Raw genomic sequence first — 15,307 nt, forward strand, 5'->3', positions numbered from 1 at the left:
CCCAAGCTATTCACTTTAACTGTGTTTCTATCAGAGAGGTGTTTTAAGTTACCCACTTCAACAAAAATCATGAGTAAATGTTATATGTTGCTTACAATAAGTTAAGTCACAATTCACTTTGACTGTGTTTTTATTGGAGAAAAGCTTTCAGTTAAATGCCATGAGATAAGTTGAGAAAAGCTTTCAGTTAATTGCCATGGGATAAGTTGAGAAAAGCTTTCAGTTAACTGCCATGAGATAAGTTGAGAAAAGCTTTCAGTTAACTGCCATGTGATAAGTTGAGAAAAGCTTTCAGTTAATTGCCATGAGATAAGTTGAGAAAAGCTTTCAGTTAACTGTCATGTGATAAGTTGAGAAAAGCTTTCAGTTAATTGCCATGAGATAAGTTAAGAAAAGCTTTCAGTTAATTGCCATTAGATAAGTTGAGAAAAGCTTTCAGTTAACTGCCATGAGATAAGTTGAGAAAAGCTTTCAGTTAAATGCCATTAGATAAGTTGAGAAAATCTTTCAGTTAACTTTCATGAGATAAGTTGAGAAAAGCTTTCAGTTAACTGCCATGTGATAAGTTGAGAAAAGCTTTCAGTTAATTGCCATGAGATAAGTTGAGAAAAGCTTTCATTTAACTGCCATGAGATAAGTTGAGAAAAGCTTTCAGTTAACTGCCATGTGATAAGTTGAGAAAAGCTTTCAGTTAACTGCCATGAGATAAGTTGAGAAAAGCTTTCAGTTAACTGCCATGTGATAAGTTGAGAAAAGCTTTCAGTTAACTGCCATGTGATAAGTTGAGAAAAGCTTTCAGTTAACTGCCATGAGATAAGTTGAGAAAAGCTTTCAGTTAACTGCCATGAGATAAGTTGAGAAAAGCTTTCAGTTAACTGCCATGTGATAAGTTGAGAAAAGCTTTCAGTTAACTGCCATGAGATAAGTTGAGAAAAGCTTTCAGTTAACTGCCATGTGATAAGTTGAGAAAAGCTTTCAGTTAACTCCCATTAAATAAGTTGAGAAAAGCTTTCAGTTGACTGCCATGTGATAAGTTGAGAAAAGCTTTCAGTTAACTACCATTAGATAAGTTGAGAAAAGCTTTCAGTTAACTCCCATTAGATAAGTTGAGAAAAGCTTTCAGTTGACTGCCATTAGATAAGTTGAGAAAAGCTTTCAGTTAACTGCCATTAGATAAGTTGAGAAAAGCTTTCAGTTAACTGCCATGTGATAAGTTGAGAAAAGCTTTCAGTTGACTGCCATTAGATAAGTTGAGAAATGCTTTCAGTTAACTCCCATTAGATAAGTTGAGAAAAGCTTTCAGTTGACTGCCATTAGATAAGTTGAGAAAATCTTTCAGTTAACTGCCATTAGATAAGTTGAGAAAAGCTTTCAGTTAACTGCCATGAGATAAGTTGAGAAAAGCTTTCAGTTAACTGCCATTAGATAAGTTGGAGAAAAGCTTTCAGTTAACTGCCATGTGATAAGTTGAGAAAAGCTTTCAGTTAACTGCCATGAGATAAGTTGGAGAAAAGCTTTCAGTTAACTGCCATGTGATAAGTTGAGAAAAGCTTTCAGTTAACTCCCATTAGATAAGTTGAGAAAAGCTTTCAGTTGACTGCCATTAGATAAGTTGAGAAAATCTTTCAGTTAACTGCCATTAGATAAGTTGAGAAAAGCTTTCAGTTAACTGCCATTAGATAAGTTGAGAAAAGCTTTCAGTTAACTGCCATGAGATAAGTTGAGAAAAGCTTTCAGTTAACTGCCATGTGATAAGTTGAGAAAATCTTTCAGTTAATTGCCATGAGAAAAGTTGAGAAAAGCTTTCAGTTAACTGCCATGTGATAAGTTGAGAAAAGCTTTCAGTTAACTGCCATGTGATAAGTTGAGAAAAGCTTTCAGTTAACTGCCATGTGATAAGTTGAGAAAAGCTTTCAGTTAACTTCCATGTGATAAGTAGAGAAAAGCTTTCAGTTAACTGCTATGTGATAAGTTGAGAAAAGCTTTCAGTTAACTGCCATGTGATAAGTTGAGAAAAGCTTTCAGTTAACTGCCATTAGATAAGTTGAGAAAAGCTTTCAGTTAACTGCCATGAGATAAGTTGAGAAAAGCTTTCAGTTAACTGCCATGAGATAAGTTGGAGAAAAGCTTTCAGTTAACTGCCATATGATAAGTTGAGAAAAGCTTTCAGTTAACTGCCATGTGATAAGTTGAGAAAAGCTTTCAGTTAACTGCCATGAGATAAGTTGAGAAAAGCTTTTAGTTAACTGCCATGAGATAAGTTGAGAAATGGTATCAATCATCTGCAATTAGGGAGAAAAGACTAACTCTATCCAAGACTTGCCAATTTTGCATTGAGTAACCATTTAGTTATATTCTACACTTTATTTTATTACACCAGCTGGCAAGAATGAAAGATAATGAGATAGCTAGGATTAAGATGGAAGAGAAAGAAACCTCAAGGAGAGAACTAGAACACCTCAGGAGAGAAGTATGTAGTTAGGTTAATAATGACACAGAAGTATGTAGTTAGGTTAATAATGACACAGAAGTATGTAGTTAGGTTAATAATGACACAGAAGTTTGTAGTTAGGTTAATAATGACACAGAAGTATGTAGTTAGGTTAATAATGACACAGAAGTATGTAGTTAGGTTAATAATGACACAGAAATATGTAGTTAGGTTAATAATGACACAGAAGTATGTAGTTAGGTTAATAATGACACAGAAGTTTGTAGTTAGGTTAATAATGACACAGAAGTATGTAGTTAGGTTAATAATGACACAGAAGTTTGTAGTTAGGTTAATAATGACACAGAAGTTTGTAGTTAGGTTAATAATGACACAGAAGTATGTAGTTAGGTTAATAATGACACAGAAGTATGTAGTTAGGTTAATAATGACACAGAAGTATGTAGTTAGGTTAATAATGACACAAAAGTTTGTAGTTAGGTTAATAATGACACAGAAGTATGTAGTTAGGTTAATAATGACACAGAAGTTTGTAGTTAGGTTAATAATGACACAAAAGTTTGTAGTTAGGTTAATAATGACACAGAAGTATGTAGTTAGGTTAATAATGACACAGAAGTTTGTAGTTAGGTTAATAATGACACAGAAGTTTGTAGTTAGGTTAATAATGACACAGAAGTATGTAGTTAGGTTAATAATGACACAGAAGTATGTAGTTAGGTTAAAGTTTGTATTAAGGTTAATAATGACACAGAAGTTTGTATTAAGGTTAATGAAGTATTCTAGATACACCTTACTGTAGTGGAACAGATGGTTACCATCCTGGATCATCATTTTCTCTAATTCTTCCTTGATTTATCGCTTTCCTGACCTGTTGATTATATATAATTTCTACCACTGCATCGAGTGAAATAAGATATTTATCCACTCGAGACTGTTAAATTTTCAAATTTAAAGTCCGAGCTGCCTCGGTGAGGACTTTAAAAGTGATAATTTAACTGTCAAATTTGGTGGTGGAATCTGTTTCTCTAATGATTTTCTAACATTATGCAGGCAAACTTATTCCTTCTTTTCGAAATGATTTGGAAAAAGATTTGTTCTTTCTATGTGACGTCGTCAGGCATGGTTGCCTTTTTTCATGCCGTCACAATAGGAAATTTAGAGGAAAGCAAGAAAATGCGACGTCACACTCGGATTTTAACCAATGAAGTACTGAGATCAAACGAACCACACTTTGATTAAAAATTTTATACAATGGGTGCAGAAAGGGATAAATTGACGAAGAATTAGAGAAATCTATTTAATCAACATGTGGTACTTTTGATATTAGTTGTTTAATTGTCAAAATTCTATTATGATGTCAAATTTTCTTGCTTTCCTCCGAAATTCCCTTTGTGACGACATGAAAAAAGGGGACAATCCCTGATTACGTCACTTAGAAAGAACACATCTTTTTGCAAGTCATTGGTAAAAAAGGAATTAACATTGTGCTTCAAATTGTCTAGAATCATTAGAGAAACAGATTCCACCACCAAATATTGTGCAATACTATAGTTATCCATTCTCAAGAGTTTAAAGATTTAAAATTCTCAACGAGCCTTGCATTTTAAATTTGTGAATAAATTTTGTATCATACTCAATTCAGTGGTAGAATCTATATTTATCCAAAATCAATTGATATCACAGATATATATATAGTTTACGCTCAATGCAATTGATCAAGAGTTATTTACAGGTTTTATTTTGACAAGTCAAAAAAGAAAATCCACCAGTTATATCTCCAACATTGAATTGATACAAAGGGAAATAACTCTAAATCATCTTTTATCAAATTTAAACCTACATATTACTGACAAATATCTTACAAAATATGCACTGTAAAACTTTAAATCATTATTTATATGCAGCATTTCCTTAAATAACATTGATTTAATCTTACACTTTTGTCCATTGATCAACAATTACATTGCTGAAGGCATACACAAATATTTTACAAACTTCTTAATTACAATATAGAGCCTAGATAAAAATTTCAACTGGAAGCTACAACATTTGAAACCTACCTTCCATTTTTGTCGAGCCTTCGACTTTAGTCGAAAAAGCGAGACATAGCGATCCTACATTCTGTCAGTGTCGGCGTCCTCAAATATTCACTCTGTGGTTTAAAGTTTTTGAAATTTTAATTGCTTTCTTGAAATATCCTGGATGTCTACCAAACTTGGACAGAATCTTGTTTATGTTCATAAGATAGTATCCAGGAGTAAATTTTGTAAAAATAAAATTCTATTTTTTCTGTATTTTACTTATAAATGGACTTAGTTTTTCTGCAGGGAACCATTACATTCACTCTGTGGTTAAAGTTTTAAATAATTTAATAACTTTCTTAATCTATCCTGGAATTGTTCAAAACTTGGCCAGAAGCTTGTTTATGATCAGAAGATAGTATCCAGAAGTAAATTTTGTAAAAATAAAATTCCAATTTTTGTGTATTTTACTTATAAATGGACTTAGTTTTTCTTCCAGTTAATATTACATACAGTCTGCAGTTAAAGTGTTTTTAAAACATTTTTAAGATTCTTAAACTATCCTGGATTTTTACCAAACTTGGACAGAAGCTTTTGACAATCAAAAGATAGTATCAAGAGGAATAATTTTATTGATTTTTTTCATCATTTCTGTTGAGTGTGTGATTAACAGCAAAAGTAGGCCTTACAAATTTTTTATGACATTTGTTTTCATTTTAGTTGGAGAGACAGTTTCAAACGAAGAATGATGCACTACTTCTGAAGGAAAGAAATACAATGGAAAGAATTCAAGCTGAGCAAACGGTAGATTATTGTTTATTAAATAATTCAATAAATTTCCACCATTTTTTCAAATAAACAAAGGGAGACAATTCAATCCCTATTATTCAAATTATGATTTCACTAACAGGTTAAACTGTTGATATTGTTTCATTTAAATCACAAAACAGAATAAGATCTACAAATGTAGAAGACTTTTAAAGCAATTCACTCATATTGTAATTTCATTACTTAAAAAAAAGCTTCCAACACCTGCAGGGAAAAAAGCATTTGTAAAGAAATCATTTGATGTAATAATTACATGTCTCGATGTACTATTTGGGAGATGAAACAGTTTTCTATTCAAACCTGTGATTGCTTGTTTGGTAATTATTACAACTCAACCAGGTGTGATTCCTTTCATTGGGGACAGATATTTTAGAGTGAATCACCTAATATATTGTTATGTTTTTCAGTTTTTACTTTGAAAAAGCCAGCACTGATTGAAAATCAGTAAAACCTTATAATTACATGTCATGATTATATTCTAAATAATTCTATACTTGTTTCCAGATGCATGATAGAGAGATATATACACAGAGACAGTCTTTACTGGACGAAATAGAAATCTTACGGAAAAGAGAGGCTGAAATCAAACGTGAAGATGAGATCAATCACAGGTTTGTTTCATATGATTTAAGATTACAAGTCACTTATTGGACTCCACCATTGTTATGTTATATTCTGATCAGTTATTAAAGGTCATATACAGATATCAATCACATGTTATAATTTTCCCTACAACTGAGTAATAAAATTAAGATCGTCATATTTCTTCCAGAAACATAAAACCTAGGTATTTGACTACTGTCAAAAAAAATTGACAAAGACAGCATGATATGTGCAATGCTCAAATTTGAAAATGTAAATTGAAGGTCATATTACTTTTTAGTGTAATTTTTTTTCATGGAAACATAAATCAATTTTATCATCATTATTCTATCCTTTTTAAAATCATGAATTATAGATAAAAGAACTACTCTAATCACTTATAGTTTATTCTATAGGAATATTGACAGGATCATGGTTAGAAAAAATCTGACCATTTTGAATGAAAGATACTTTGATTTAAGGAAATCTGACAGTGTTTTCATTCTGTGCAACAAGTTAATCCTATAAGTTTGACAGTATAGACTCAAAGAAAGATTGCATCTTACAGCAGATTTCTGACTAGAAAGTGTCTGAGACTTTCATGTTTAAACTGTTTAAATCATTTAATTTCGATTAATCATTTTTATCAGAGAGGCCAAATTAAATGAAGACAGAGTGAAAACCAAAGAAGAAGGAATACGTCATCGGGAACAGGAAGTAAGAAAGATGGAGGTTGAACATGAACAGAGGCTGAAAAATGAAATGACAAAGTAGGTTAAAAATATGAAAAACAAATCTTGTTTTCTTTAAGAAGAAAGTGAGTACTCTGTTTAAGAAGTCCACAATGCGATGTTATAAAGAAGGAGTTGTTAGTTAACATTTAAGATCATAATACCTATATCTCTAAAGTACTGCAAAAAACCTAAAAGTTGTATAGTACATAAGGGGCTGTTGGAAACCTCACTATAAAGAAAACAAGATAATTGGATTTATCCAAATGTTGTATATGGAAAAAAAAATCTTATACATGTCTAAAATGGACCTCAGTTATATAAAGATATTGTCTGGATAGTGTACAGAAAATATCTTTCAAGTATTATTTGATATGTACATCAAGTATTAATTCATCTGCTCTTTATAAAGTTTTGTCATTAATTGATTCATATAAGTAAAGGAATGACATTTAGACCCTGGTGGAGAGTTGTCTCATTGTCAATTATACCACATCTTCTTAGTTGTATATACATCTACAATAAGAAGGTCAAAGTGGTACCAGAGTTTCATATAGACAATTAACTATTCTTTATAGTTGTAGATTAGCAGAACAAATGTTTGCTTTTTCTTTGATTTAATAATGAAATAGCTTTGTTCATATAAGAGCTATCTTTTCAGCTTTCTATTAAAATAGATAAGCTGGCTATTTACCTTTCTTTCTGTTTATAGATAAGTTTGATATCAATCTTTGTTTCTATTTATAGATTTAAGGTAGAAGAACAAGCTAAATACATGGAAAGAGCCCAGAATATAGAAATACGAGAAGCCAGAGTCAAAGGTAAATACATATATCAAGTATTCCAAACTATGTTCTTTAAAGATATTATAGAAATGCTGATGTCCCTTCAACATTGTAAGTGGTCTCACATACAGTTTGGTGATATTTTAATCAGATTTATGACATTCATCAGTAGGTTATTTCAGCCAAATCTCTGACAAACTGGAAAAGCAGAGGTGATCCATTCTTGATTCAGTAGATCTGAGTAGTTTATTGGAAGTACATGTATATCTCTGTTGAGAGATTACTGATTGTGATTTTAATAAAAAACAAATCAACAACAACATGTTAAGCAAAACCTTGTATGCGATATATAAAAACTTCTCAGCTTTGATGAATCTGTACACAATACCGATTAAAATGATGTCTTACTTTAAGGATTGTGACCCCGAATGGTGAAACTACAGCTAATTTTATATGTCGCATAGTTGTGGTATTTTGGCCAGTGGCAAATAGTTTAACTGGCATATTCCAAACATTTCCTGTATCCTATTGTCATCAGTTTATTTAAAAAGAAAAAAACATAAAATTGGGTTTCTTTTGAATAAATAGAATAAAAACTGTAAAATAAGCATAAATAAGGTTACTTTAAACATATTTTGTCCCTATTATTATATGAACTAAATTGTAGCTGAGTTGAGAAAAATATTGAAATAGTGTATTTCTTATATATGATACTTGGAGCCTTTTAACTATAAAAAGTACAAAAAATATAAATTAATGAAAAAAAATCCATGTTACACTAATCAGTAGTACAGGCCAAAGAAGAAAAAATCAACACTTTGCATGTGCAACTTTTGGTTCCATATATAGGAGAGAATTAATAAAAGTATCATGACGTCGCAATAAGCTGAAAAACTTCAAAATTTGAACAGAGTCTGGTTTTCTTATATCTGGTTGCTATGTACAAATCTGTAATATTTGCATTAAATATACAAAACTGATGCTTTAAAATTAATGTACACATGCCATACAATATTTTTCAGAATTGTTTTAGTCCATTCACTAGCACATTTCTATGCGAAAACCTCACTATATTATATGTTTGTCCCTTTAAGGGTGCAATCAACAGTTTTTTTCTATGACGTCATACTTTGAGGGACCATCTTTAATTGACCCTTAGTGGTGTTAATGTTAATGAAGATACTTGTATAAAACTAGATATCATTAGAATCAGAATTTTCTCTAGTTTATAATGAGATAAAAATAAATTGTACTTTTAATAGTACCAAAAAGTTTTATCCAGAGAAAATGGGAAAAACATTGCCTAATCTATGCATAAAAAACATGAAATCAGGCCATGTGCACACCCATGCAGACATGATACATGCACATTTTTCATATTCAAAACTGTATGAATTTCATAGGTTTTTACCTGGTCTTTCTAAAAATTTATGCTTCAGACTACGTTCGCCTGCTCCGAAAAGAGCTACAGTGGGTGCAAAAAAGTGTTGCACTTTTCACTGCAAAAAAAACAGGATGTTTACAGTTTGTCTCCCCTTAAAACATGTGTATTTAATCTAATTTTTAAAATTATTTTAATCATTCAACCTGTTTTAATTGAAGCTATTTAACTTATTTTTACAATCAAATATAAAAAACATGATACTTTTTTACCAATTATGTTGATAAAAAGGGACTTCCCTCCAAGTCTATTTTTAGTCGGGGAATAACCCCTAGTTTTTTATACGAAACTGTTTATAGCACCCTTAAGCAAAACCTTGTATGCGATATATAAAAACTTCTCAGCTTTGATGAATCTGTACACAATACCGATTAAAATGATGTCTTACTTTAAGGATTGTGACCCCGAATGGTGAAACTACAGCTAATTTTATATGTCGCATAGTTGTGGTATTTTGGCCAGTGGCAAATAGTTTAACTGGCATATTCCAAACATTTCCTGTATCCTATTGTCATCAGTTTATTTAAAAAGAAAAAAACATAAAATTGGGTTTCTTTTGAATAAATAGAATAAAAACTGTAAAATAAGCATAAATAAGGTTACTTTAAACATATTTTGTCCCTATTATTATATGAACTAAATTGTAGCTGAGTTGAGAAAAATATTGAAATAGTGTATTTCTTATATATGATACTTGGAGCCTTTTAACTATAAAAAGTACAAAAAATATAAATTAATGAAAAAAAATCCATGTTACACTAATCAGTAGTACAGGCCAAAGAAGAAAAAATCAACACTTTGCATGTGCAACTTTTGGTTCCATATATAGGAGAGAATTAATAAAAGTATCATGACGTCGCAATAAGCTGAAAAACTTCAAAATTTGAACAGAGTCTGGTTTTCTTATATCTGGTTGCTATGTACAAATCTGTAATATTTGCATTAAATATACAAAACTGATGCTTTAAAATTAATGTACACATGCCATACAATATTTTTCAGAATTGTTTTAGTCCATTCACTAGCACATTTCTATGCGAAAACCTCACTATATTATATGTTTGTCCCTTTAAGGGTGCAATCAACAGTTTTTTTCTATGACGTCATACTTTGAGGGACCATCTTTAATTGACCCTTAGTGGTGTTAATGTTAATGAAGATACTTGTATAAAACTAGATATCATTAGAATCAGAATTTTCTCTAGTTTATAATGAGATAAAAATAAATTGTACTTTTAATAGTACCAAAAAGTTTTATCCAGAGAAAATGGGAAAAACATTGCCTAATCTATGCATAAAAAACATGAAATCAGGCCATGTGCACACCCATGCAGACATGATACATGCACATTTTTCATATTCAAAACTGTATGAATTTCATAGGTTTTTACCTGGTCTTTCTAAAAATTTATGCTTCAGACTACGTTCGCCTGCTCCGAAAAGAGCTACAGTGGGTGCAAAAAAGTGTTGCACTTTTCACTGCAAAAAAAACAGGATGTTTACAGTTTGTCTCCCCTTAAAACATGTGTATTTAATCTAATTTTTAAAATTATTTTAATCATTCAACCTGTTTTAATTGAAGCTATTTAACTTATTTTTACAATCAAATATAAAAAACATGATACTTTTTTACCAATTATGTTGATAAAAAGGGACTTCCCTCCAAGTCTATTTTTAGTCGGGGAATAACCCCTAGTTTTTTATACGAAACTGTTTATAGCACCCTAAACGTATAAAGAAAAATTACAATGCTCAGTAGACCTTGCAATTTAAGTTTGAAAAATGTAAACATCAGTTGAAAAATGCTTCCTGTTTAAAATAAATTATAACCTTTATACATCCACTTATATTCAATAACTTATCTTTCATTTGTAGATGAGGAAAGGCGTGTGAGGGATGAAAAAGATAAAATACAAGAAATCAAAGACCAGCTGAGGGATAAAACACTCAGAGTTAATGAGTTAGAGGTAAACGAAAGGAAAAATCTAAAAATGGAATCATATTTATTCTATTATTAAACTTTTATTAAAAATGAAAATCTGATAAACTTTGTTAATATCACAAGTGGACTATTAGTCACATAGTGTGCTATAATTTACTGGTTTTATTTCACACGCCATTTACTTTAAGTACTAGTGGGTGATATATACAGCTTGGTTTTAGATGGATATCACTTCTATAGAAGTATTCCCAGAAGTTACAATCTGCCATTATAGTCCTACTGTTGTGAACGTTAAATACCGCGGCAGTACCTTATAGTAAACGTAACGTCGTTCCTGGCAAATTTGACAGTTGCCGATTTAACGTTACCAAATTCCGCCAACATGTGGCGTTCGGATAACATCTTTGTTTTCTAGCTTGTTATGAATCCTACATTTCTTTAGTTACTTGTATTTACATGCATTATATTGTTGAATCGGTGTCGAGACTTATATGACATCGTGTTTGCTTTCTTTATAATTCATATTTATTTACGCATTGACAGTTGTTTACATGATAAACCTTGACCGGCAACGGACTATATTATTACACGCAGGGATAAGGCGTGCTTAGGTCTATAAAAACCGGATCTTTCTTATAACGAAACGAATTTAAACAGATCTTCAAAGATTCCAAGAGGTAATTTTGCATACACGAAAAATTCATTCAAACGTTTTAATCTATTGTATTTCATTAACCTGTATTTATTATTATTGATAATAATAATCTCTTATACTTTTAAAAGTTGTTTAGTCATTATTTAATATCCAGAAACCAAAGATATTGTTTTTAAATTAAAGATTGGCAACAATCTTTACACTGGTGGCAGCGAATTTAGTTTTCTTTCTTAGGAAAATTTTAAGAATCTACGTGAATATTTTATTAGGCACGCAATTGTTAAGTACATACATTGTTTCTGTCCATATTTTATGATATTTGGTTACACATAAAAAAAAAACTAAACATAAAAAAAAGACACTTCAACGAAGGCTGAGAAATAGATAGTACAGTTGGTGAATATAATTAAATTATAGTATATATTTAAGTTATTTTAAATTCAACAAGGATAAATTTTAATCTAAGTTGAAAGTAATAATTTTATAGTTAGTTAAAATCTATATCAAATACTAATCCAAGTTGAAAAGGATATAATATAATAGATAGTCAGAATCTATATCAACAAGGATAAATTCTAATCCAAGTTGAAAAGGTCATAATTTAAAATTTAATATATATCAACAAGGATAAATATAAATCCAAGTTGAAATTAAATAGTTCAGGGGTACAATTCAACAAAGATAAATTTTAATCTAAGTTGAAAGTTTAAATATAGTAAAAGTAAATACCATATTCAACCAGGATAAATTCTAATCCAAGTTGAGTTTAAATTTAGAAGTCTATTTTAACAAGGATAAATCTGAATCCAAGTTAAATATTAAGACCATAATAATTCAAATAGGTCCAGACCGTCCAGTAATTATATTTATAGTCTATTTCAAAGTTAATATTTAATAGTCTATTTCAAAAGTTTTCTTTTACAACAAGGATAAATATAAATCTAAGTTGTAAATATAAGAATATTTGGAAAAGGTCAAAGTTGAAAAATTTATAGTCTATTTCAAATTTGTTATTTATATAGTCTATTTCACAAAATAAGGATATATTCATAATTTAAAAGGTGTTCTAAAAGTAAGACATAGGAAATTGTTTTTCTATTTCAACAAGGATAAAAAGTAATCTAAGTTGAATAATTCTGAAAAACTACAAGATTTTAAAACTACAAGATTAACAAGGATAAAGTTTAATCCAAGTTGATTAGTAAAATTGAAACTCTTGATTTCATTTAGAAATTAAAAGTAAAATGTATAATTTAAGAGACAGATCTCGTATACCACAGGGGTCCAATTCATTTAGTAGGGGAATAACCACATTAGCTAGTCCAACCATTCCCACTTCGTCTGTTGCATCTACAAATATTGATACCTGCTCATTTGGCGATGTCACGTCTCATAATTATTTAGCCTCAAACCATGCTATGAGTTTAGACCAGGGAGAAATAAATACAAGCCCCAGGCCATTTAGTAGTACTGCGAGTAATATTCAAAGGGAAGTAAGCACAAACCCATTTCTTTTCCCAACTCAAAGTAAGAGTGATAGTGCTATAGCGACTATAACAAGAGAAAAATCATGTGAGAGTGATGAAATAATAAAGATGAGACAAGAATTAGAGGCATTAAGAAATGAAAACCTTCAGAAATCATATGAGAGTGAAGAAATGGTAAAGATGAGACAAGAGTTAGAGGCATTAAGAAATTTTAAGAACCTTCAGATGAAGAATAATGCTCAACATTTCACTGAGAGTAAATCTGACCCTGTTATCAGAAGTCCAAATAGTTACGCAGAGACCCAGCAACGTTCAGCAAACTCCTGCAACAATACAACATTGCCAGAGACCCATCAACGTTCAACAAACTCCTGCAACAATATAACATTGCCAGAGACCCAGCAACGTCCAACCTACTCTTATAATACCACAACATTGCCAGACACCCAGCAACGTTCTACACATACATACATGGATACAACACTGTCAGACACCCAGCAACAACAATCATATGCCTATGCTGATATGACAACACCTGAGATCCAGCATCGTCCAAACTATTCTGGTACCAGTACAATCATGCCTGAAATCCAGCAACGTCCAGACTACCAGCAGTATCCAAACAATTCCCCAGTATCAAACTGGTTACCTAGACAACAGTATGGCAGACCACAGCAACAATATGGCAGACCACAGCAACAGTACCATAATATTGAAAACTCCAAGATAGACAATGGGAGAAGAAACAGAGTGCCATTTTACAACGGCAGAGATCCATGGAATGCCTACTTTATGCAGTTCGAGCTCATTGCAGAGATAAACAGATGGGATACTGATACTAAAGCCATTGAATTAGTAACAGCACTTAAAGATGAGGCAATGGTTTATGCTTCCTACCTCTCACCAGAGACCAAAAGATCTTTCTTTGGGCTATGTGCAGCTATGTCTAATAGATTTGGTGACCATGGATATCCAGAGACATATAGACAAGAATTGCATACATTAAGAAAACAGGGCAAAGAAAACATCCATGAATATGCTTCCAGAGTAGAAATGCTAGTCAGACGGTCATTTCCAACTATTGACGCAGCCACTCACAGTACATTGAGTGTAGAGTACATGTTAAGGGGATTACCTGACCAGAGCATTGCTATAGAGTTACTGACAAAGAGAATTACCAGTATGACTGAAGCTATCCACCAGGTGACTTTATATGAAACATATAAAAGAGGAAATAAAGATAGAAACATCCGTCAGCTGAGTATGCAGGAAACTGTTGATTTTGATGAAGCTGAAGATGATATCGAAATAAGGAAAGTTGGTGGGAAAAGATATGTAACTGAGGAGAGGCTTACACAATTTGAAAGAGGGATCACACAGTCATTAGAGGAAATAATTCAGAAGGAAATGACAAAGTATTATGCACAACAAGATTATGACAGTAGTTCATGGCCACATAAGCAAGTGTATACAGACCGTACAACCAAGATGAAGAATCTCAGATGTTTCAACTGTAATGAGGCAGGCCATTACATAAGAGATTGTCCAAAAGAAAAGAGAAGCCCCTATCATAAAGAAAACAGAAGTGGTTTTATAAGGAATGATGAAAGGAGTCAAAACCAAACTGAAAAGTCTTTAAACTGCTAAGGGTTGAGACTATCGACCAAGTGTCAGCCCCTAAACATGGTGAAGAAAAAATTAAAGAGAATAATTTGAAATGTGAAGAGAAACCTTGCCAAATGAAAGAACATTTGGTTGAACCGAAAATATCAGTGGGTACAGTTATGAAGAGATCATTTGAAGAAGATAACCTAGATATACAGGACCTAGATTTAAGCCTAGAGATGTTGTTTGAGGAGTCTAAGGAGATACAACAAAACACACCAGAGAACACACCAGAGGAGGTAATGGGTAGTGCAGAAACGATCAACAGGATAGAAGAGATTATCGTTGATCGGGTGACAGCAGCTAGCATTGCAGTTCCAGTGGTCATTAGCAAGATTGCGACGAATGCAGTTAATGACACTGGAGCAGAGGTGACTGTTCTGAGTGAGAAGTTGTATGATCAGATTCCTGAAAGTAAACGTCCAAAACTAAGGAGAGCAGCAAGAAATTGGGAAGTTGCTGAGGCCGGAAAGAACTTGACAACAGGAGGGATTACAGAGGTGGAAGTTAATCTAGGGAGTGAAATCTTCAAATGGCCAGTTTATGTAGCGCCCATTGAAGAGAACAAGTTATTAGGCTATGACCTAATTGATGAAATGAAAGTAGCCAGAGTCGGAGAAAAGGACACCAACTCTGGGCTTATCATTGACAAAGAAGAAGACAGAAGTATGTTCCTGTCAACTAGAGATTCAATAATAGAGTCGGTATTGGTAGA

At 31.9% G+C, this 15,307-nt stretch overlaps 1 protein-coding gene across 1 annotated transcript in view; it reads left to right on the forward strand.

Annotated features, from left to right (window-relative positions):
- The window catches only part of LOC134697210 (centriole and centriolar satellite protein OFD1-like), a 62,248-nt gene that overhangs the window by 14,743 nt on the left and 32,198 nt on the right, over positions 1 to 15,307 (forward strand). The window contains exons 7-12 of the mRNA XM_063559333.1: positions 2,381 to 2,470; positions 5,197 to 5,280; positions 5,809 to 5,915; positions 6,537 to 6,656; positions 7,365 to 7,438; positions 10,719 to 10,810. Coding sequence (XP_063415403.1) covers positions 2,381 to 2,470; positions 5,197 to 5,280; positions 5,809 to 5,915; positions 6,537 to 6,656; positions 7,365 to 7,438; positions 10,719 to 10,810 — 567 coding nt within the window. The remainder of the gene's footprint in view (positions 1 to 2,380; positions 2,471 to 5,196; positions 5,281 to 5,808; positions 5,916 to 6,536; positions 6,657 to 7,364; positions 7,439 to 10,718; positions 10,811 to 15,307) is intronic.

Source organism: Mytilus trossulus, chromosome 14 (genome assembly GCF_036588685.1).
Source record: "Mytilus trossulus isolate FHL-02 chromosome 14, PNRI_Mtr1.1.1.hap1, whole genome shotgun sequence".
Lineage (NCBI taxonomy): Eukaryota > Metazoa > Mollusca > Bivalvia > Mytilida > Mytilidae > Mytilus > Mytilus trossulus.